At 37.5% G+C, this 22,234-nt stretch overlaps 2 protein-coding genes across 3 annotated transcripts; one reads left to right on the plus strand and one right to left on the minus strand.

The window, feature by feature from the left end:
- Positions 1 to 761: 761 nt before the first annotated feature.
- On the plus strand, positions 762 to 12,241 carry LOC104610745 (putative WRKY transcription factor 32). 2 transcript variants are annotated; one of them, XR_016079821.1, is made up of 4 exons: positions 762 to 1,379; positions 8,106 to 8,812; positions 8,903 to 9,181; positions 11,589 to 12,241. XR_016079821.1 is itself a non-coding variant. In XM_010277517.2 (4 exons), exons 1-4 carry the CDS (start codon positions 777 to 779, stop codon positions 11,944 to 11,946), a joined length of 1,827 nt encoding a protein of 608 aa, XP_010275819.2. In that variant the 5' UTR covers positions 762 to 776; the 3' UTR covers positions 11,947 to 12,241. The 2 variants fall into 2 exon arrangements, 1 of the variants encoding a protein (XP_010275819.2); XM_010277517.2 differs by having other exon boundaries at positions 8,903 to 9,061.
- A 2,493-nt stretch (positions 12,242 to 14,734) lies between these two features.
- Positions 14,735 to 21,794, minus strand: LOC104610746 (uncharacterized). The gene is made up of 5 exons (XM_010277519.3): positions 20,579 to 21,794; positions 16,606 to 16,663; positions 16,400 to 16,483; positions 16,033 to 16,174; positions 14,735 to 15,282 (listed from the first exon to the last, which is right to left on the minus strand). The coding sequence occupies exons 1-5, from the start codon at positions 21,051 to 21,053 to the stop codon at positions 14,878 to 14,880; spliced, it is 1,164 nt and encodes a 387-aa protein (XP_010275821.1). The 5' UTR covers positions 21,054 to 21,794; the 3' UTR covers positions 14,735 to 14,877.
- Between the last annotated feature and the right edge of the window lie 440 nt (positions 21,795 to 22,234).

Raw genomic sequence — 22,234 nt, forward strand, 5'->3', positions numbered from 1 at the left:
AATGGTTTTGAAACTCACGACAAGAAAAGCAATTCATATTAATAGAAATAAATTATATTTTTATTGTGGTTGGATTATATCCTATTAATTCATTTGATGTAGGAATAAATTTAAAAAAAAAAAAAACAGATTAATCCAAAAAAGATTAGAACTAGGTATGCCGTTTGGCAAGTCTTTTTTGATAGATCTTTTAGAATATTTGATGGCCAAAAGACATAGTGAATTTTTATATAATGATCTTGGCAGTCTAAAGATCGATTTATTGGAGGTATGTCTTTTCGTGCAAAGACGAGACTTTGGCAAATAAAAAATTAAAGAGAGAAGTCCATTTCTTGCTTTCCGAAATAAACTTGAATCAAGCTTCTCGTGTATTTCAGGGTGCGATCTTTAGGCGAAAAGATATTTTCCCAAAGAAGCAGCTTCTAAAATGCTGACAGTCTACATGGAAAGATGCACTAAACGGGACCTAATAATTAAGATCTAATTTTTAATATTAATGGTATTTATATAAAATAAGGTAAATTTTAATTAAAATATTTCTTATTAATAAGTTTTCCATTTAAAAATTTTTATTTTCTATTTCTAAAAGATCTAAATCATTCAAAGGTTCTTCTCACACTACTCTCTGTGTCTGAATCAAAGCCTGCAACAGACGGCTAACAACGCCGTTAGAGGAGACGTCATCTTAATGAGCGGTGATCCTAGCGTAGAAGTAACGGAAAAGGTAACAGCGTCAGATACAGCCAAAATCACCTGGTCAATATCAGTCAAAGAAAATGCCTTCTCTTGCCTCCTTTAAAAACCTCTTCATCTCTTCTATCGAAGCCGAGACGAAGGACGAAAACCGATTTACATGCACGAAACCCGTTTCGGACATCGAAAACCGTCCGAAACCCGTTTTGTTCTCTGCAAATCGCAAAGCTTTCATGGCGGATGATCAGGGCCTGAAGGCTCCGAAAGAAGAGAGAGTGACAGAGGAAGTAGAGCAAATTGAAGAGTCAGAAGAAGAGTCAGAAGAAGACGAAGAGGAAGGTGAGGAGTCAGAAGAAGAGAAGCCTCTTCCCAAGTTACAGGAGTCTTCTCTTACTGTGTCTGTACCCGATCGTTCTTCGCTGGAAGCGGAGTTACGAGACCAGAGTTCTCAGTCAGAAACCCTAGTTGTACCGCCATCGATTCGATCGTCTAAGAACGATCATGACCCTGATTGTCGTACTTTCTCCCAACTACTCGCCGGTGCGATGGCGTCTCCGGTGGCGAATTCCACGGCGGCTTTCTCTGATGGATTGGATGTCAAACCGATGATTTCTACTGTCCATGTCGATTCCTCAGGGTTTCCGATGGTCTGCTCACCAGTGTCGCTGGACCCAGCAGGATTCAAGGTTGTGAACATTTCTTGTGAATTATCAGTTGTTAAGTTATTCTATTGAGAACTGAAGTGGCATTTACCGTTTTAATTGGATGGTTTTTCTTATGTTAAACTGCTAGTATGCGTTTTCAGTCTATCTGCATGAGTTGGTAAAGTTAAGTTTTTTATTCATCTAATCTGATATTCGTTTGAATTGGGTATGCGTTGTTGCAATCTAGAGAGTTTTGGGCTAATAGATGGCGTAGAGCTTATTGATAAGAAGGATATTGGTTTCGGGCTGATGTATTATTTCATGAGAAACATGGTAAAGTTGTTTGATTGAGTTATGATTTTCCCTTTGTTTGGGATGGTTGACTGTTTACTCTCATGAGTCTGTTTAGTGAGATTTGAGCTTCCGGAGATATGATATGAGTGACTCATGCTTCTGAAATACCTTATCGGTTTTATTTGTAGGCTGGGTTGTCTCCTTATTCTGGCTGCGCACTAATGATCTGGGAGAATCATGCATAAAGCCACTATTTAAATGTTTAGTTCATCTCCTGTTCTAGATTTTTTTTTTTTTTTTTATCCTTAAAAATGCTGTGGATGAGGTTCCATTGCGTGTTTTTTTTTTATCATTCATTAAAGTTCTCTTTCTTTTCTGGTTAGTTTCATGTTTCATCTCAGTATGAAATGGTGGTCTAAGCTCAATCGAGGGATGGAATTGTGATTGACAAGAAATGACTGAGCAGTTTCTCATTACTTGCTTAACCTGGTTAAAAATATCAGGAAATTGTCTTCAGACTGGTATGGTGGTCATGATCTGTTAAAGAAGACATGAGTTAAGTCTGGAATTTACTTTAGGGTAGGAATCTTTCTTGGTTTAACTTCTCAACTTGTTTTGTCTGGTTTCACTACATTCACAATTTAGTCTAAAAAGGCCATTACCCTTTCTCGAAAAAAAGGCCATTACCCTATGTTGGTCCCACCCATCTGGAGTCTTGGGTGGGGTGAACTGAATGTAGACCTAGCTTTGGCATTTTATTTTATTATTTTTTTGGTGCGAAGTGGCTGCTCTCAGACCTGAACCCACATTTTAACACTTGTCCACCTGAGATTTTACCATTATACCAAGTAATGGATCCACATTCACAGTTTAGTCTATGAATGTTAATTACTGTCAACTATTGACCTCAATGAACTGTTTCTCATCACCCAATGGACTCTTGAATTTGGAGCTGCAGAGCTGCAAAACGGGTGTTATATGGCTTCTAGATCTTAAGCAAAAGGCATCCAAATATGGCTATTGGGGAACATGAAACATTGATTGAGGAACAGCAGTGGTATTTTTGTACAATAATGGATGCATGAAAAAGGGAATAAAATCTGTGCAATTCAACATATGGAAACACAAAAATTAACAAATAGAAATGCCAATGATTAACATGAGCTTAAGCTCATGTTACCCTACTATTTCTAGAGGATTGCAAATTTCAACTGCAATTGATTACTTTGTTCTTGAACTTCTAACTTTCCTATCTGCTAACACAAAGTAGACAGTTCAACTGAAAATAGAACTAGGGACTCATCCAAAAAAAGCTGAATTGTGGACTCGAAATCCCGAGCTGTCTCAACTTCTAAAATAACAATCCTCAAAAATAATTCTTACCAGGTTGCTTATAAAAAAAATCTAAGTAGCCCCTAAATCTAGAGGACTCCAATATAGAAATTCAAATAGCCGTTTCCTTTTTTGAGAAAGGTTAATTGAACTTTCATTAGATGCAAAGAAGTACATGAGATGATGTACAACAGAAAGAAACAGTGAGAAGGCCATAAAGGCTACACAGGCTGCAAGTTATCACTATAAAACAACTTCTATGAGCACCAGATTTAGCTAAGATATCAGTAATTGAATTTAGATTCCTAGGAATCCAACACAAAGTAACAACCATTTAGTTCAAGAACTCTCTAGCTTTGAGATCCTGGGAAGCAATGTCACTTGGGGTACCAGAGTTTAGAAGTTTCCATGACTGGGAGTTGGATGGGGTGCTGGTCCTATTTCAGCTTCTCAAAGATTAGTCTGTAGATGGAACCGGGAGGATGAGTGGAGGTGGAAATGGAGTGGGGATGACCTCTTCTCTGTTAAATCCTTGGCCGCAAGACTCAGGGATAGCAATGGTGCCTGTTTTCCCTTCAAACATATGCCTATTTTTTTTTTGTTGGTAAAAACAGATGCCAGTCCCTCAAAATTAAATTTATTATGAGTTTTGATGCTGGACAGATGTCTGACTAAGGAGATTCTATCTAGGAGGGGCCTACAATTGGTTGGCTTGATAATATCATCTGTAAATTGCAGGTGTGAGATATGGACTGCATCTCTCTCCAAGCCTTTTGCCAACTCCAACCTTTTAGCCTTCTCAATTAGCTAATTGAAAATTTATGATACCAGAGTGAAGAGCAAAGAGGACACCCTTGCTTGAATTCTCTATTTGCATTAAAATACCCTTTTGTCTCTCCATTTATTGTCACCGAAAACCATGTAGAACTTATGCACCCTCTTATCCAGCATACCCACTTTCTACAAAAGCCCAACTGGTTCAACACCCTCAAAAGACAATTTTAATCCATTTTATCATACTCCTTTTCAAGGTCAAGTTTGATGACCACCCCTGAGTTGCCTTTCTGTCTCTTCTCTTCAACACATTCATTTGCTATTAAGATGCTGTCAACAATTTGTCTTCCCTTCACAAAAGCAAATTGGTTGGGACTTGGGAGAGGTAACTTCTCTTAAGACTTCCTTCAATCTCCCCAACAAGATCATTGCCACAATTTTGTGCACACTTCCAACCAAGCTAATAGTTCTAAAGTCCTTTGTCTTCAAGATACCTTCTTGCTTGGGAATTAAACAAATAAATGTTGAGATGTTGCTTTTGTTCATAATGGCCGATTGCCTGATTGATAGAAGTCCTTGAAAACCTCCTTTAAGTCTCGCTTGATGATGTATCAACAAGTCTAAAAGAAAAACAATGGAAACCCTTCTGGCTTAGGGGCTTAATCTCCATCCGTACTGCAAATCACCACCATCACCTTTGCTCCTCAAAATCTCTCTCAAGCCAGCTCCTATTCGATTCCGGGAGCACCGGATATTCCAAATTACTTAATTTAATATTCCTAGTGTCTTCCTTTTAATACAACTCTTTAAAATAGTTTGCGATAGTCCCATCAATCTCCTCAAGATCCTCCACTTCTCTTTGACCCACCTTAGCTTTGAGATGAAGTTTTTTCCTACGTCTCCTTGTAGCATAACTGTGGAAGAACCTAGAATTATTGTCCCCTTTCAATGACTCTTAATCTTTGCCCAAAAATTTGTTCTCTTCTTATCACCTCCTCCCACTCCTTTCTTAATGTCACTCTTCTCCTTCTCTCACCCTTGTCCAACAGCCCATTCTTTGCCTTTAAATTTCTTTGCTTCCTCATCTCCATGTTTATATGTATTAACATGTTTTCTAGACAAGTTGTCTGGTGATGAGGTCTTTATGTCCTAGGATCTTCCACATGGTAGCTTAGCTAGCTGATGAATTATTTGGGAGAATTGTGGACATGCAGTGTCTTATTCTGAAAGAGTTCCTTGGGTGTTCTTTTGATCACTTAAGAGATACATGTGAAGACCTCTTGAATTGGGGGGGGGGGATTTAATGCAGATTTACTGATGTATTTCTTGACCATGGTTCTGGCTAATTAACTATGCCAAATTGTATTTTGGTGGCTGATCCTCTTTTCCTAATAAAATCACCATGTGTCAAATATATTTGGCTAAACAACTAAGGAATCTTCCACATGGAAAATTGGTTTGGGGTCCAAAATGGTCTCACAAACAGTCTTTTAACCAAGGTTTGAAATTTCGTTACATATCGGGCCATATCGGCCGATACGTATCATTTCGGGGCCTTCCCGATACACCTCTACAGGGGGTGTTTCGGGTCAGTGAGTGATTCAGGGGGTAGACCAGCCTTAAACCGGCCCCTCTGAACCATATTCGGAAAAAAAAACAAAGAAAACATTACTGATACAGGCCGATATGCATATCGCCCTGTATTGATATTTTGAACCTTGCTTTTAACAGGCTATCTTTAGGCACACCTAACTGTACAAGTGAGGCGCATTTTGATGGATGTCCCTAGCCTGAACCTAGGCACAGCCCCTTTCAAAGCGCACATGCCTGATGCCTGGTGGACACCTGGTGTGTTCCTTTTTTAAATATTCTTTTTTTGTTATGCTTTTATAAGTTATAATGTGCTTTACACCCTTATAATGCTTTATTTATTTTACTTTTTTTCAAAGGAACTTTGCTCTTTATTGGGAAGTAATGAAGATACTTACAGAAACTTACAAAGAACTAGGCTAACAGCATCAGTACCAAACCTTTTCCCCTTTGGAGATGCCTAAAGTAACAACGACATAGCCCCCCAGTACACATTTTCCCTGTATACCTCTTATCTAGCCAAAGAGTCAGCAACATTGTTTGTTACCCTATGTGTCCATGATGACGTTATTCCCAACCCTCTTGCAAGATTTACAGCCTGTTTTAGAGTGTATATGTGCTGCCATGTGCCCTTTGATCTACTTTTCATTCAGTTGATCACACTCTCAGAGTCCCCATCAACCTCTAATTTATACAGGCTAAGGTTCTTGCAGAATTTTAGACCTTGAAGGACTGCTTGTAGCACTGCTGATTTGCACTCTCCTCCAAGGCTCCAATGAGCCATCTTTGTAGTGGCTTATCAATTTCTAAACTATCTTTTATTGCTGTTGTACACTAGTAATACTCTATTAATACTTAAAATAAATAAAAATAAAGAACTTTTGAATACCTGAAGCCATGATACTTGCAAGTAGGATCTCAAATAGCAAAGTTTCCATAGATGAATCAACAACAGTTTAACTAATATCTGATTCTTAATCCTAAAAATAACGAGCTGCAACTAAATTAAAATCACAAAACCAACCCCCTTATATGTATGGACCAAAAATTCAGGTTGGAGATGCTACTCCAAATGGCAAAACCCCCTCATGGACTTGTTTGGGCTTACTTCAAGGGCCCTTTACAAAAGTAGAGGGTCGATCTCCTAGGATTTGGAATCCAAGATGTTTAACATCACACTAGTTACTTGAAGTAATGCAACTGGGAGATAAATAAACATATTGAAATTTTCACATGCTTGAATTGTTGAGTGATTGAAGCATGTTGGTACGATCCACATATGTTTTCTTTCACTTCAACATTTTCACTTTGAATATGCTTTGTAGGTAATTTGAGCCAATAGGTTTTAAAAACATTTAATTTCTTAAGTCAAGTTTTCAATTTTTATTTATTATTGTTTTTTAATTCTTTCTTTTTACAAAAATGTGCACCTTGCTTTGGAAAGGCACATGCCTTGCCTTGTGCCTTGCATGCTGGATGCTAGAAGTCCCTTGCACTTTTCTTGCACCTTGCATTTTTTAAAAAAAACTGCCCACAAGTTCCTTTTGCTATCCTCTATTAATTTGGGGGGGGGGTAATAAAAAAACTGCCACATTGCTAGAATAAATACCTCATATCAGGCAAGTTTAAGTTTAAAATGTTGAAATTTAAAACCAATATTTGAAATGCAGAGCCATAAGCAGTGAAGCATGCCTCAGGTGCAGCAAGGTGCAGAGGCAAGGCACATATTTCAAGGTCTGCACCTTGCCTAGGCCTAGGAGAAAACCCTTTGAAAAGGTGTGCATCTGGTGCTCTTCGTGCCTCAGCTGTGGTGTTCACTTTTTGAAGAACTGTGGCTAGGCCGAGGGCTCTTGGTAATGTTCATTTATTCTTCTTAATGCAAGACATTTTTTAAAGATAATTAAAATCATAAAATCATTTTTTTTTTTTGTAGAGGGATTAAGAATTTAAGACCCTAACATGGACTTGTTTGGGCTTGCCTCAAGGGGCTTGATACAAAGGTGGTTGGTAGAATTAGGATGAAAGATGTTTAACATCACATTAGCTATATGAAACAATGCAATTGGGAAAGAAATAAAGAAATTGAAAGTATGATATTCTTGAATATGTTTTATATGTTATGCTTATGTGTTTTAATTTGAGCTCATAAGCCTTTTAAAACATTTAGTTTAAAATTAAAGTTTGCATTTTTTTAATTAATACTATTTTTAATGTTTTCTTGATTTATTTTTTGAATTTTCAAAAATTTTGTGCCTTGCACATTGTGCCTCAGGCTCAAAATGCCTCTCGGACCTTTTATTATTAGTATTGTTATTATTTTTGTGCCTTGTGCTTTTAAAACACTGGCCATGAAGCCCTTGTCTGAAGAAACTATAGCATTCTTTCCTTTATAGAACATCTTTTCTTCATCTTCATATCTCTCTTTATATTTCATCAGTCTATCCTCCTTGGGCTTTTTGTTTAACTGCAGAAATGGATATTAGAAATCCTCTCTGGTTTCTTCTCATCTCTTGCCCCATAATGCCTCCCCATCCTTCAGTTTGAATGGGAATGGATCACATATGAATAAGGTTCTGAAATATCTATATTTGTTTATTCATGTGCACTAGGTTGAGTGCTTTAGATATTTTGTGGTTACGATTGTTAAATACCATATATCTCAAGCTTATGGAAAGTCATAATTCCAGATTTACCAAGCATGCAAGAAAACTGGCATCTTCTTTTGTATTGTGATTGGTAGTGGTAGTGTATTCCATATTTACTTTTCTTCTCTTTTAGGGGCAATTTGGGATGTCCCATCAAGAAGCCTTGGCAAGTGTAACAGCTCAAGCTGCTCAAGCTCAGGTTCAAAAGCAGCTTCAGGCTGGGTTTCCATCTTCTTCTTCAGAGTTGTCATCAACTTCTCTTACGCAATCCATGCCATCTGAACCAAGTTCAACTCCACAAGAACAAAAAGTCTCACCAGTACCAAAGGATACTGATGTTTGTACACCAGAATTGGACAAGCAGAAGTCCTCTGATCAGAAAGCTAAATCAACTCATGTGGTTATGAAGGCACCTTCTAATGATGGCTACAACTGGCGAAAGTATGGGCAGAAGCAGGTGAAGAGTACTGAGAGTTCTCGAAGCTATTACAGATGCACATATTCTGATTGCCATGCTAAGAAGAAGGTTGAGTGTTGTGATCATTCTGGCCATGTGACCGAGATTATTTACAAAGGTCGCCATAACCATGATCCACCTAGAAAAATTAGATGCACCAAAGCACGAAAATCTGCATCAGCTGTTGAGCCTGATGAAGACAGTGAGACCATAGATCTTCCAGTCAGAAAACTTGAGTCAGATCCATCTACACCTAAAAAAGAACTTAGAGAGGTAACATTGTCAACCCCTGAAAAGAAACGACCCATATCAAGTGCTTCTGATGGAGGAGCTGGCCTTAAGACTGAGGAAGAACATATAGATGAACCAGATGCTAAACGAAGGTAAGTTATTTCAAGAGATTTGGTCACCCCAATTTTGTTCTCTACATGGCATTGTCTTTACGTTCTCCCTTTCTTTTGTGTCACAAGCAGGATCAAGGATAGCGATACAGAATACTCGGCTCCACTTTTTAAAACAGTTAAAGAGCCTAAGATTGTTGTACAAGCAGCTAGTGATGTGGGGATCTCAGGTGATGGCTACCGGTGGCGCAAATATGGGCAGAAAATGGTGAAGGGAAATCCTTACCCAAGGTAATTGCCTATGTACTCCAGTGGTTTGGTTATGGTTTTGGTCCCTATTTTATGAAGATCTGAGAGTGCTAGTTTCCAGTGTAATGTGTAGCAGCTGTCATCACATTATTCTTGCTTAAGGTAATTTTCTAGTATGTATTTTTATAATATACATGGCTTCATTTCATGTTTCACATTTTCGGTTTACACCTTCTCAAGTCTAGCCATTTAATGCCATTGTTGGGTCTGCATATGATGCTTGTCCTAATTTGATCCTACCAATCTACTATGCCATGTTAATAGTTCTCACTGTGAGATGCCATTTTTTATATCTAAAATTATGAGTCTTGTTGCATTGCACAGAAACTCTGGAAAGAATAAGTGGTTGCAAGAGTAAAAATGACTTCTCTAATGGAATGCTCTGTATAAATTACAGAAAAGGAGAATGATCTTTCTTTTGCAAGTATTGAAGTTATGAATCAAACTGATGGCCATGATTTCTGAGTCTCTTGGGATGAAGACAAGGTTAACAAGAGAAGGGGAATAAAAAGGAAGATGATTTACTATTTCATCTCCAAGTTAAAATGTCAGAAATCATACAGCTCAACGCTGCTTTCGAAGCTGGCAAGGCATCAAATGCTTGCATCCTTCAGGAACCTAGGTTGAGGTGTTGATAAGCTGATTATAAAACCTCAAACAAGATTGTACTATATTAAAGTTGTAACCTGTATGAATTTGTTCCTTTCTCAAATACGAATTACTAGAAGTATGAATATAATCTGATTTCACAATTTATATAGCCATACTTATATAGGACAAGAAGGGGAGAAAAGTCCTAATATGGTGTATGCAGTGGATAAAGAAAGAATCTTGGTTTGGTATAGGGAAAAGAAAGGAGAAAAGAGAGGGATTTCAAATTTGAAATATAGAATGAAAATAAAGAAGATAAAGTGAAGGAAGAGATTGTACTTCAAGAAGAGAATGAGAGGGAATAAAAAATAAGGCACTTAAGCAAGTTCCCACAACCAAAATTTACTAATAATAATTTTCATTCATCAAATCAACTCTAAAAATTCAGCAACATAGACTCTATAGGCTCAGCATAAGGTGTCTGATCTTCCTTCATCAACTCTAGTTTGGATGAAAACTGACATAAACAACTCCTAAGTATTAACTGCTTCAAGACCAAGACAAACCATAGGTATTAGGTAAGCCATATATACACTCAGATAAGAATTAGATTCTTAAAAACTAATCCTGCTACAACTAAACAAACTAAAAGTAACTCCAATATAGACCAAAAATAAATAAATGGAAGACAACCCTATCACTATCTCAAACTATGTCAAATTTACAAGATCTTGGTCTCATTGGATGGATAGCCCAATAACCTATATGATGATACAAAAATTATGAAAGTAGGTAGTTTTTTTTTTTTTTTTTGGTGAAAGAGTAGGTAAATTTTGATCCTTGAAAAATAGGTTGAAAAAAAAGACATGATTTATCTTCAACTTTTCAAAATTTAAAGTTCCACACAAGCACCTTAAGCCATATTATTTTAATATACTAAAAGGAACTTTTAGAAAAGTCAAATTGATCAAAATTAGATTCACCTGAAATTATAAAATTGCCACTGGATAAGAAATTAGAAAAGTCAAATGATCAGCCAAAGGTGCCTGAGGCACTCAACTATTCACAGAATCCATTTCTTAGATCTATTGGGTGCACGGATCCAGACGCTGCACCTTATATGTAACATGGATTGCTTGAACTTTGAATAGATGAGTATGCACCTTAAGAAGGCACTCAACCGATATAAGGCATGTTGTGTCGAAATTTTGAACCTTGGTTCTGTCAGTGTTAGCAAGTTTCCATGTGGAACTCTTCCTTTTCCATGAAAAAAGTAAAATAAACCATCTCCAAGACAGAACGCTTTAAATTACTAAGATTTTCTTAATGATTTCAAAAGAATAATTCTTGGTTAAATAACTTGCTTCTACCACTCAAGAAATTGCTGTCATCAATCTAAAATAAGATAGATTGAAGGGTTTTTTCTTTTTTTTCCTCTTTTTTTTTTTTTTTTTTTTTTTTTTGCATTGTGTTTGATGAACCCCTGTTTGGCACTTTGGCATACTTGATGAAATAAAATAGCAGTTTTACCTTTCACCTGAAAGTGGTCCTCACTTTTGTGTGGGTTTTTGACCAAGGGGGAGAAATATGATTGACTGAGGCCAACTCATGAGACACAAAATATGAACTGGAACTAAATAAATTTTAGTTTTTTTTTTGGCCATTTGGGATCCATATTCTTTTGCTATGGACTATCCCTGCATCATTTATTTATTTATCCCATTTTCTTTAAAACATTTTGACAAAATCTTGGCATATGTGAAGATCTGAGCAAGCTCTACTTTGCTTATTACAGAAGGTGATTTGTAAAGAAACTGATTTAGAAGCTTAAACGTCCATGTTTTGATATAAGATTGATGGTATCACTCTTTAACATTCTTCTATTTCATCCTGATTCTTCACTGTGGTAAACTTTCAGGAGCTACTACAAATGCACATCTGCTGGCTGTCCTGTCCGGAAGCATGTAGAGAGATCCACAGATGACACAAGTGCTGTCATAATTACATACGAGGGAAAACATGACCACGACATGCCAGTTCCAAAGAAGCGTCATGGCCCACCAAGTGCTGCCCTTCTAATTGCTGCTGCAGCGGCCATGAATAATGCACAAATAAAGAAGGCCGAAACATTACCAAATCGAAGAGCTTCAACCCAATGGTCAATGGACATCGATAGTGATTTGGCCGGTGAGAAGGCATTAGAACTCGGGGGTGAGAAGGCATTGGAATCAGCCCGGACTCTCTTGAGCATTGGAATTGAATTGAAGCCCTACTGAAGCCAGATAATGAAGTGAGCAAAGTCATGTGCTTTCTTTATGCAGCCAAGTCTACTTAAAGAACTTGGGTTTGATGAAATTTTGGCTCCCCCTTCCCCCTCTCCCATGTGTGCCGCCTTTGTTTTCACTGTGGTATTTCTGTAAGCAGTTATGTATATCCAGTCTTGTACATCCTCTTAGCTTGTTTGGATCAGGCTAAAAGCAGCAAGACATTTATAGGATTGTTTTCCAGTACCCTAAGATAAGAACAGGTTCAAATTAATAATAGCTCAGTTACTTAACGTTGATCTGCAAATGTTTTGACTTGTTGCATCTGCATGATGAACACCATTCTTTACATTGCAATTTGCAGGTCAAAAAGCAAGCTCTGTTATTCTTGTCAGATAGGAGGATGCATTAAGTGTGAAGTTTTTAGTATACCACAAATCGGGTTCTGTATATGCTTGTACGGGACAAGATGCACCAAGGCTTGTAATTTTGTAAATTCATTTCAAATGTCAAAAAAATATTAAAATAAACAGTTAAACTTATAAATAGAGATAGAGAAAAAACTTCCCTCGATCTCTGTACGAGGGAAAGAAAGGCAGGGTGAGGCGTGGTGGGTGGGGGCTTGTGGAGAATTTGCACCCCAAATCATTCTGGCTTAGTTTAGGAGGCCTGCCCTAATCTATCCATGCATTTTATTTTTTGGAAAAATTTCCGATTAGTATCTTATATTTTGAGTTTAGTGTCATTTTGGTCCTCTAACTTTAAAATGCAATAATTCGGTATCCGAACTTTTAAAACATGACAATCTAGTACCTACCGTTAATTAATTGTTAATTAGTCGTTAAGGGGTATTTGCAAAAGATATAAATGCCCTTCGAGATTCATCTAATTTTCTTTATCAACTATCCAAACATTGACATAAAATTAAGTCTAAAATCCTTGCCTCTTCTATTTAAGAAAGTTGGGGTCACTAGAATGTCCACTCAAACATGATCCCAACTTTCTTGAATGGAAGAGGCAAGGATTTGAGACTGTTATTTTTTTATCAATATTTAGATGGTTGATAAAGAAAATTAAATGACACTCGAAGGGCATTTGTATCTTTTTCAAAAGTCACTTAATGGTTAGTTAACAGAGAGTTGATGACCGGTATAGATTGTCACCTTTTGAAAGTTTGAATATTATTGTCGCATTTGAACCAAAGTGACACTAGGCACAAAGTACAACGTTAAAAAGATTTAAGGCATATTAAATCTTCCCCTTTTTTCCTACCATACTAAATGTTTCCCAAGTGTATGCCGTTAAAAAGATTTAAGGCATCATTCCTAATTAACTCTTAGGATTTGAACTTTGTTAAATTGTAAGGCAAGTCTACAACTATACCATGCTTGATTTATTTGTTTAGTTGGCTTTAGGTTTTAACAGTTAGACATCTTTTCTTGGCACACATTTATCAAAAAATTAAAATATATATTCTTTTCAGAGTGTATTAAACTTCACATCAATTATCAAAATATATATATATATATATTATAGGTAAATACCTCATTTATAGCCATCACTGATTCAAAGCATTGATATTTGATACTTTCGATACCTATATCAGAGTTTTGATCAAACAAAACTATTCTTTTTCTGACCTCTTGTCAGTTGACATGATAGGTCATAAGCCATTATATGAAACAACCAAAATCATATAAAGCGTATCGTTGACCTTGATACATTACGCCTTCTTGGATGTATCGATATTCGATACTTTGAATCTTGTAATCAGATTTAATGGTATTGATACACTTGTAAAATAAAACCCTAATAAATTCATACATATCTTAATTTGTCAACCATACCTATACATGTATCGAAGGGCAATAAGGTCTCTTATCTTGACTGGTTGATAAGGTCTCTTCTCTCGACTGGTTGTAACCCCTTGAACCTAGGTAAAATACTGCATACAGGTTACCCACGGAAGATATATTAACATGTCACTCGACATGGAAAAGGACGAAATTCGGTCAAACATAAACTCGGCAAATCCTTCTTAATTTTCATGTTACCACTTTTTTACAGTAACTGCTGAATTAACTGAGCTAAGTTACCCATCAATTTATCTTTTATTAGATAAACAACCACACAATACAAATAATAATATTCAGAAAAATTCAAAATATCAAATATCATCATTATGCCAACCTGTGAATTGTGAAACTCACACCTACCCAACTGTACTTTGGACCTAACAATTCTGAGCTTGGGCTGACCTAACAAGTCAGAAATTAAGGATTCCCGTCTTAATTAAATTATTCACTAAAGACAAATTGATAAATAATTCAGTTCAACCAATTAAGCCTTCTGCCATTACCAAATGGCATAAGCATAACCATGTCCTCTACGAGGAAGAGGACAGAAAGAAAAACCTTGGGCCCCTCATTCCAAGAGTGATGAGAAGAGAATAATAAAAGCTGTTGGAAACCTGTAAATGGGGTAAACGGTCGTCAGATGGTCCCTCCTGTCCATTATTAGCACCCATCTGTCATTGTGAGGTCATGCATCGGATGAACAGACCCAAGGACAGAAAATCCTTTTTCCTGCTCCCTAAGGACTGAGGAGAGTTGAGGACAAGGAAAACCTCGCCCGGCCGAGATTGGATTAGGTTTTTAACTTCTAATGTGAACTATGGGTTGGTAACCTTTCACAGCTTCACTGTACAAAGAAAAGTGTACATCCATCCATCAATTCATTGGGCTTCACCTCCACTCTCACGGCTGAAAACCTTCCACCGACGTACCCAGACAACACTGGATAACCAAATTCTCTTTTTATAATCTACAAAGCAAGATCTATGCATAGAAGAATTCATAATTTCTTTATACACAAAACCACCATACACCCCTCATGAATGAGTAGCCCAACACCAACTACCTCTTAATGAGTAGCCTTGAGTGTTCATTCCGAGACATTCAACTTATCCATGGCCTTTCCCAATTCTGATTTTATCATGTCCTCGGTCTTCTTCTCTTCGGCTGTGCCCTTGCTACCTGTTGGTGTCTCTTCCGCTTTCCCAATTCTGAGTTTATCATCCCCTTCGCTAACTGTTGGTGTGTCCATACACACTTGGAATCTGAAGCAATTGATGAGATGGTCGTTTGTTATTCCTGCAACTTGCATGAACGAGTAGACGACAGTCGGCCCCACGCTCCGAAAACCCCTCCTCACCAGGTCTTTGCTTATCACATCTGCTTTCGGGATTTTCACTGGAACTTGTCGGGGATATCGGAACTTGCTAATTATAGGCTTGTGATTTACAAAGCTCCAGATGTAGTTGTCAAACGACCCAAACTCATCAATGACCTGCATGAGAAAATTCAACATTTTAGTTTTGATGACAGTGATAGCAAGAAGAGGGGAAAACTATTGACAGATGAGAAATACTTGGGTAGGGCTTCAAATACGGAAGACTTGCTGTTTAGCCTATCTAGATCATTCGTGTGTCATGTGCTCATGGCTGATCAGGACTCAGGACCACAATTTAACAACTTCTTACTTGGCAATAATAGAAGATCCCGATTATATCTTATTGACTTGATTAGGAAAGGAAATACACAAGATATCCATGGCTTCAAAAAAATATATATAAGATAGCCCCACCTCACAGAAACTGTTTTGTTCTACCTAATTACATGTTTACATCATGTTGCATGGACTCTCTTAGGTGGATGAAACATCCATGTAGGACATGTGTCAGATTCTTACACTCCAGGGATTCCTGAGGAACATTTTGACACAAACACTCCCCTATTTTTTTCTTCTACATAGATGAACGGCTAGTTAATATGCAAGAGGAATGCCATTTTTCTAATAAAACATTGCTTGATAACAAAGGCCACCTTTTAGACTGCTATGTGCATATCAAGCAAAACTGGCTTACATTCATCTAAAAGAGCTGAATGGTTGATGTTGAACTACATATGGTGTTATGTCAAACAGTGAATATCACCATCAGTCCATCATCATAGAATTTCTTGAAAAATAAATCAAACAAAAATAAGTCCTTAATTATGGATTCTGAGGATAAGTAGTGCAAAACAGAAGGGGATCTACCTTGCATATTTGGCGTGCATTCTCAATGATGGCACGCAGCTTTAACTCTGACAATAATGAACTGGCAGTACTTCCCGGTGCTGTTATCTTCTTCTCATTCAATTTCGAGACAGCAACTGGGTCGAAATCTGAAAAAACTTCCCTGCATACATGCATATGTCAGGAGGGGAAAATACAAGCAAGGTATGGAAATTAGATGGCCCACCTGGCCATCCAGCAAAATGTGCAAAATCAAGATGCCACCACTTCATCTACCAATCTTTTGGCTGGTTAAAAGACCATTTGGCAGATGACGCAGAAGATCAGATCAGCCCATTGATCAAATTATTGAGTGTTAAAAAGTTTCCATCAGCATGTAATTCAGTACCTAAAAATGTGCCTTTTGCTCAGGATGGTAGGCCATGTAAGTTCAGCCAAAGCACCAGATAGGACAAGCAACTCAAATAGTTTCCTGCACATTGTCAAGAACATCAAGCAACCTAAGAATCCTAGTTAATGGCAGTTTCTGTCATGGGGTTAGAGAACCAGTTGGCACTGGAAAAGGGAAAGGAAAAGAAGGTTCTTATGATGTACTTGTCATCGTGGACTGGAACTCCCCATTCTTCATCATGAAAAGCAGCATAGCAAGGATCTGTTACAGAAAATGAAAACCATTAGGCAGAGAAAAATTTTAGATTGATTGGTTAGAGAAATGGCTGCAAAAAAAAAAAAAAACTACAAAGAAAATATGGTACTGAAGTTCTTTGAGAATTAAAAAAAACATGTCAGGTTTTGCTGATAATGGAACTTCTGCAGGCTGTCATGATGATCATTAGATGTAAATCTAGTAGTTACCACTAAAAGAAGATGAAACTAGTGTCTTTGCTCAGGATATTTTTATTGTGACGTATTACCAGTACATGCTGAACTTGTCGTCATACGGCCAGAAGGGTTGGACCTTAGACAAAAATTCACCATTTGGAAAAAATACAAAATACATTATCAACATCCAAGTCATGGATGGAAAACCCATGATCACCAGGTTAACTAACATTTAGACATAAAGTCCATAAACTTACAGTAGAGGTTTAAAATAGCCTCATAGTGATGCTGGCAGGCTATTATAATCTTAAGGACCAACGTTTTGACAGCTAATTTTGACCAAACAGATTGAAGTATTGAACTACATGTGACCACAACTTCTGAAGTATGAACTGGATATCCATACAAGAAAAGCACCCATGTGATTCCCAGAACAACAATGTGTCTTCAAATCATTAGCATAAATGTTACAGTTTGTAGTGAGCAACACCCTATGCTCAGACTAGACCTGGAACATTGTATTGTCTTCGATTCATGTCTTTCCTGATCAAAAAGTCTAGTAGAGGTTTAGTTCAACCTTCAAAGCACAATAATACTCATAAACCCACACTAAAAAGAATTGCATACTAATTATTACTCATCAAAAGAAAATTGCATACTATTAATTACTCATAAAAAATTGCATACTATTTATTATAGAATATTGGAACAGGGAATTTCTGAAGTAACTTCTTTTATCAACAAAGGTTTCATTAACTGATTAAATTAGAATTTTGATGTTACATATCCATGCTGGACAGAATTCCAGCTCCCAATGTCTTATGCTCAAACCCAATTACAGATTGGCCCAAATCAATTGTTCCCTATGAACCCCTTGCCTTGCTAGAGCATCGGACAGACTATTTGATGTTCTTTTTACCCATTTGAATGTTGCTTCCACTTCTAAAGTAGCTCCATCATTCCATGGTGAAAAAAGAATGCCCAAAATGTAGAAATTCTTGCAGTTTTAAAATTGGATGTGCTGCTAAGAAAAATAGCAATTTGGTGAAAGGTGAAAAGCAGCATTTAGGACTTTATTTGATTTGATTAAAAACATAAGCAAGATAACATATCCCTCTTCTAACTCCCCCTCCCTCTCCTTGTGTAAAAAAACAAAAACATACACACATACACACATACACAGAAACAAAACAAACAAAATTAACACCATATTTATCCGCTTTGCAAGCCAAAATCCTCCTAGTGTGGTACTGTGGCTTATTAAGATTTGTCCCATCTTCAATATTTGAAATGTTTTTTAGCTTGTAACTTATATAACTTGGTTATAAGTAATTGCTAACTTAATCCAAAAACAACTCACCAATGTGTTGTCTGGAATCAATAGTTTGATGCTCCAAGCATTCATGTTCCATACTATTTGAAAAAAGAAAATGAATATTACGTGTTTAGACAAACACTAGTGTCACAGAGGTAAGCAGTTAAGTACCAGAGGCCTTAAATCACAAAAAGGAAAATGTGCATGCCCCTCCATAACTAAATGCATCTGCACTTTGTATACCTTGTCCTTTTGTCATTTAAAGGTCTCTGTGGCACTCATGATTCCCATGAAACTAGAATTGCTCTACACCTTGTGTATTGAAATACTGACAAGATGATGAAAGGGTGGCATAAGAAAGGCTGATGTTTTTAGTCCCTTGTGTACCATCTAACAAATATTTATGGGAGATACATTACAGAAGGAATGTACAAAACTATCAAATCATAAACAAGTAAAAACAGATGATATTAATTAAAGTTTGGAGTCCCTAGTTCCTGGTACGAAAAGAGATGTTGAAGGCCAAAAATTTCTACTTATATATCCATAAGGATATTATTTTAATAGACACATCATGCAAGAAAACAATGGATAAATCAGAAATATGGTTGCTTCCACCTTCTTGGACCCACAGTTTTTTCTGCCTTCCTGCTGTTTCAATTCCCACTGGCCCAAATTTTGGTAGTCCAATGAGTACCTAAGAACATAAGGGAAATGTACGCAAAAAAGGGATGGTTAGGACTAACATTGGGTAATGGCCCTTAGTACCTTTCCATGACACACTAATGCAAGATAAACAACACTAACCTGAAGCCACACATTAATTAAGGGCTAGAAAGGGTGGCATGATTCATTTCACCTACTGCACCAATAAGAAAGAGTGACATGATTCATGTTGGGGGGTTCAGAATCAGGAGATGGAAGATCAAGAAGGGCATTTTTTAAAGGACTGGGACAAGAAATCAGTACCCACGTTTTAATAGAGGATACAACCCTAGATAGATGGTCTAGCAAGAACAGGGTTCATGTAGACAACTGTAAATAGTTGTTATTGGGCTTCTTTTAGTTGAGTTTGATGTTATTAAAAACTAGAGTACCATCTTACAGAATACCAAGTTGCAACTAGATAACTATTAATCATAAAAGTGAAATGATGCAAGGACAGAACTGATAAGTCATCAGATGAACCTGAAGTCCTGAACTAATAATTGATGGATAGAGACATGATAAATATGCAGTCCAGTTGAACCTGAAGTCCTTGTGCTGCCTTACGCCTCAGCCCAGGTGTGCACCTTTGCTATTTTTTGTACTTTTTTATGTTTTTAAGCATGGTAGCTGGGGTGCAGAAACCATGCTATTGTTCATTCATTCTTCCAAGCCATTTTGTGGTTGATGCACCTTGTGCCTCAACCCCCTTTTTTGATAATATTGCTCATTTGTTCTCCTTAATTTAAGTCAATTTTTAAAAGGTAAGGAATTTATTAAAATTATAAAAACATTTTTATGTACGGATTAAGAATTAGACTCTAACATGGGCTTGTTTGGGCTTGCCTCGAGGAGCTTGGTAAAAAGCAACTTGTAGAACTAGAGTTATGTGATTAAGAAAGAAATAAAGGGATTAGAAGCTTCACATTCTTCCATGTTATACGCATTTTACTTTGAATACATTTTATATTTAAGTATTCAACTTTAGTTAATATTATTTTTAATATTTCTTTTTGCAATTTCTCTTTTTATTTTGCATTTCTTTTACTTTCTTTTGAAAATTCTGGAAAATTTGCCCCTTGCCTCAAAAAGGTGTGTGCATCAGGCGTAAAAAAGGCCCTTGTTTTTTTAAAACACCGGTTCTTAGTAGGTCTAGTATCCAGCATTTTCAATTCAAGAAGCTATTAGTATTAAGATTTCAAAAACTTGAAATCTAATCCAACATAACGGTGAAGGATTGCTAAACTAGATCATCTTAATAACGTAAGTAATGATATATTTTATATAGTCTATTAAATAAGTAGCAGTAACATGTATGGGTTTGCCAAGGTAAATTTTTATTTGAGCCTATCAAAAAAATTATTTTGATGTGTTGATGTTTTAGAACAGTTCAGACACCTGACCCAACTCAGAAGTTTCTAAATTGCACAAATGCCAAAGAACAGGCCTACACAAAATTCATTCCTTTTCTTTAATTGGGTTTCTTGCTTTTCTAGAAAGAATAATTGTGATTAATGGAGTCAAAATAAGCTAAATCCACTACTGCTCCCCTAAAAGTCTTTCATCAGTGCCCACGAAGGGTAACTTTAACTCGAACCTTGTACCTCTGAATAAATATCATATCAGATTAACAAAACTTAGATGAGCTGCACAAAACAAAAGTAGAAAGTTGCAAATGAAAAAGAAATCTTAGAAAAACCTTGAAACTGAGAACCAAGTACATACCCGTGTTTGGTGTCACCCAAGCACATCTCTTCTTGGTTTCTATACTGTCAGGTGAAGAATCTGAAGCACTATCAGGGACAACCTTTTCTGGCCTTGAAATAGAATACTTCCTCCGGCTTGGCGTACTTCTTGTTCTAATTAACCTTCCAGTAGAAGCTCTACTGTACACCGAATCGGAAGAAGCGTCAGACGAGCAAGATGCATTGAGCGACAAGTTAGAATGCAAGAACTCATGCCTCCTCAAAATTGAAGGAACGCTGACAGGTTGGAGCTTAGGTGGAGAAGCAGCAACAGGAGATGACGGAGCTTTCTTCTCCTCATCTACAGCCTCCGGAGTTTTCTCTACCTTCCTCAAAGGCTTGGAAGCGGGTTTCCGAGTAACCAACGACCTTGTCTTGTTTCCAGCCGGTCCAAGGACCGGCCGTGCCTCCGAATCTGCTACGTTAATCGACCTGACTCTAGGAGCTCCCGACATGGAACGAACTCCTCGATTCTCCTCAGATCTCAGCTTTTCACTTTGAAAATCCCCGGATTTCTCCACTTTTGACAGATTTGGGTCTAATTTAAATGCTATAAATCACCACTCACCATCTAGCACTCAAATTCAACAAACAAAAACCCCACTCCAGCCTCACAGAACACAGAAACCGCCACTTCTGCATCTCCTCTGAACGACTGAATCTAGAGTTCAATCAACGCCTCTGAGAACTCCATTATCCACTGTTACTTCAAATCTACTTAACCAGAGCTCCAAAAAATACATTCACACCAAAACCACAAAACTCCTCGAGCTTTGACCAAAACCTAGGGCTAATTCAAGCCACTGAGACACTTCCTTGTCATATAAACCAGCTTCAAATAACATAGAAACCCAGAGATTCTGTACTGCATTGCCAAAAACGAAGCTTTCCACCTCAAAACATCCATCTCAAAGTGTCCATTTTCAACTCTCGATGTGAAAAGGCTGCCATTCTCCCTGCAAAACCCCTCGTTTACCCTAATAATCCCCCCCCCCCCTCTAAAATAAGCTGGAACCGCTGAAACTCGCAGCGAAATCCTCCCAATCCAGCTAACAAAACCAGCAAAAATGGATCACTAAAATACAGACTTCAACAAAAGCAAGAGTGAGAGAAATACTCGATCTAGGGATTAAGAGATGCGAGAAGCAAGCGGAGAAGAAGTAAAAAGACGCGAGCGAGAGAAAGAGAGGGAGAGTGAGAGAGTGAAAGAGTCGAGAGCATTTATATACCGGGTGACCGGTAGAAACCAACCAGAGCAGGTAATTGACCGGCTATGTCCAGTCAAGTTCCTGGAATTACTTGAGATAAAGACGATTCTTTCCGGTGTCTCTCCGTCGTGTAATTTTTATACTTTCTTCCTTCCTAATTTGCCCTCGGAATGTTTTATATTCCCAAACGTGCCCCCAAGTGGAGAGCTAGCCGTTGCCACTTTTTTAAATCCCTTTGTTTGCAAGCGAGCAAACCAAATCGAGTCGACACCCGACAGAGCGCGCTGCTTCCTTCCATTGGATTCTCTGTGGTAGATCGAGAGAGAGAGATGTTTTGCTGTAATTTCGCGCGAGAAATTGATCAGGAGATGAAGTAGAGCCAGGTAGCGTGAGAATACGGCACGTGGCTGTGGGACCCCTGGGAAGTT

The sequence above is a fragment of the Nelumbo nucifera genome, chromosome 8 (assembly GCF_055504915.1).
Source record: "Nelumbo nucifera cultivar China Antique chromosome 8, China Antique-T2T, whole genome shotgun sequence".
Classification (NCBI taxonomy): Eukaryota; Viridiplantae; Streptophyta; class Magnoliopsida; order Proteales; family Nelumbonaceae; genus Nelumbo; species Nelumbo nucifera.

Coding starts and splice junctions, on each gene's coding strand:
- LOC104610745 (XM_010277517.2), top strand. CDS start 777: ATGCCTTCTCTTGCCTCCTTTAAAAACCTCTTCATCTCTTCTATCGAA. Junction 1,380..8,105: donor TGGACCCAGCAGGATTCAAG/GTTGTGAACATT, acceptor CTTCTCTTTTAG/GGGCAATTTGGGATGTCCCA. Junction 9,062..11,588: donor AAGGGAAATCCTTACCCAAG/GTAATTGCCTAT, acceptor GTAAACTTTCAG/GAGCTACTACAAATGCACAT.
- LOC104610746 (XM_010277519.3), bottom strand. CDS start 21,053: ATGTCGGGAGCTCCTAGAGTCAGGTCGATTAACGTAGCAGATTCGGAG. Junction 16,664..20,578: donor TTGGGTGACACCAAACACGG/GTATGTACTTGG, acceptor TTTCTGTAACAG/ATCCTTGCTATGCTGCTTTT. Junction 15,283..16,032: donor ATGCACGCCAAATATGCAAG/GTAGATCCCCTT, acceptor TTTCTCATGCAG/GTCATTGATGAGTTTGGGTC.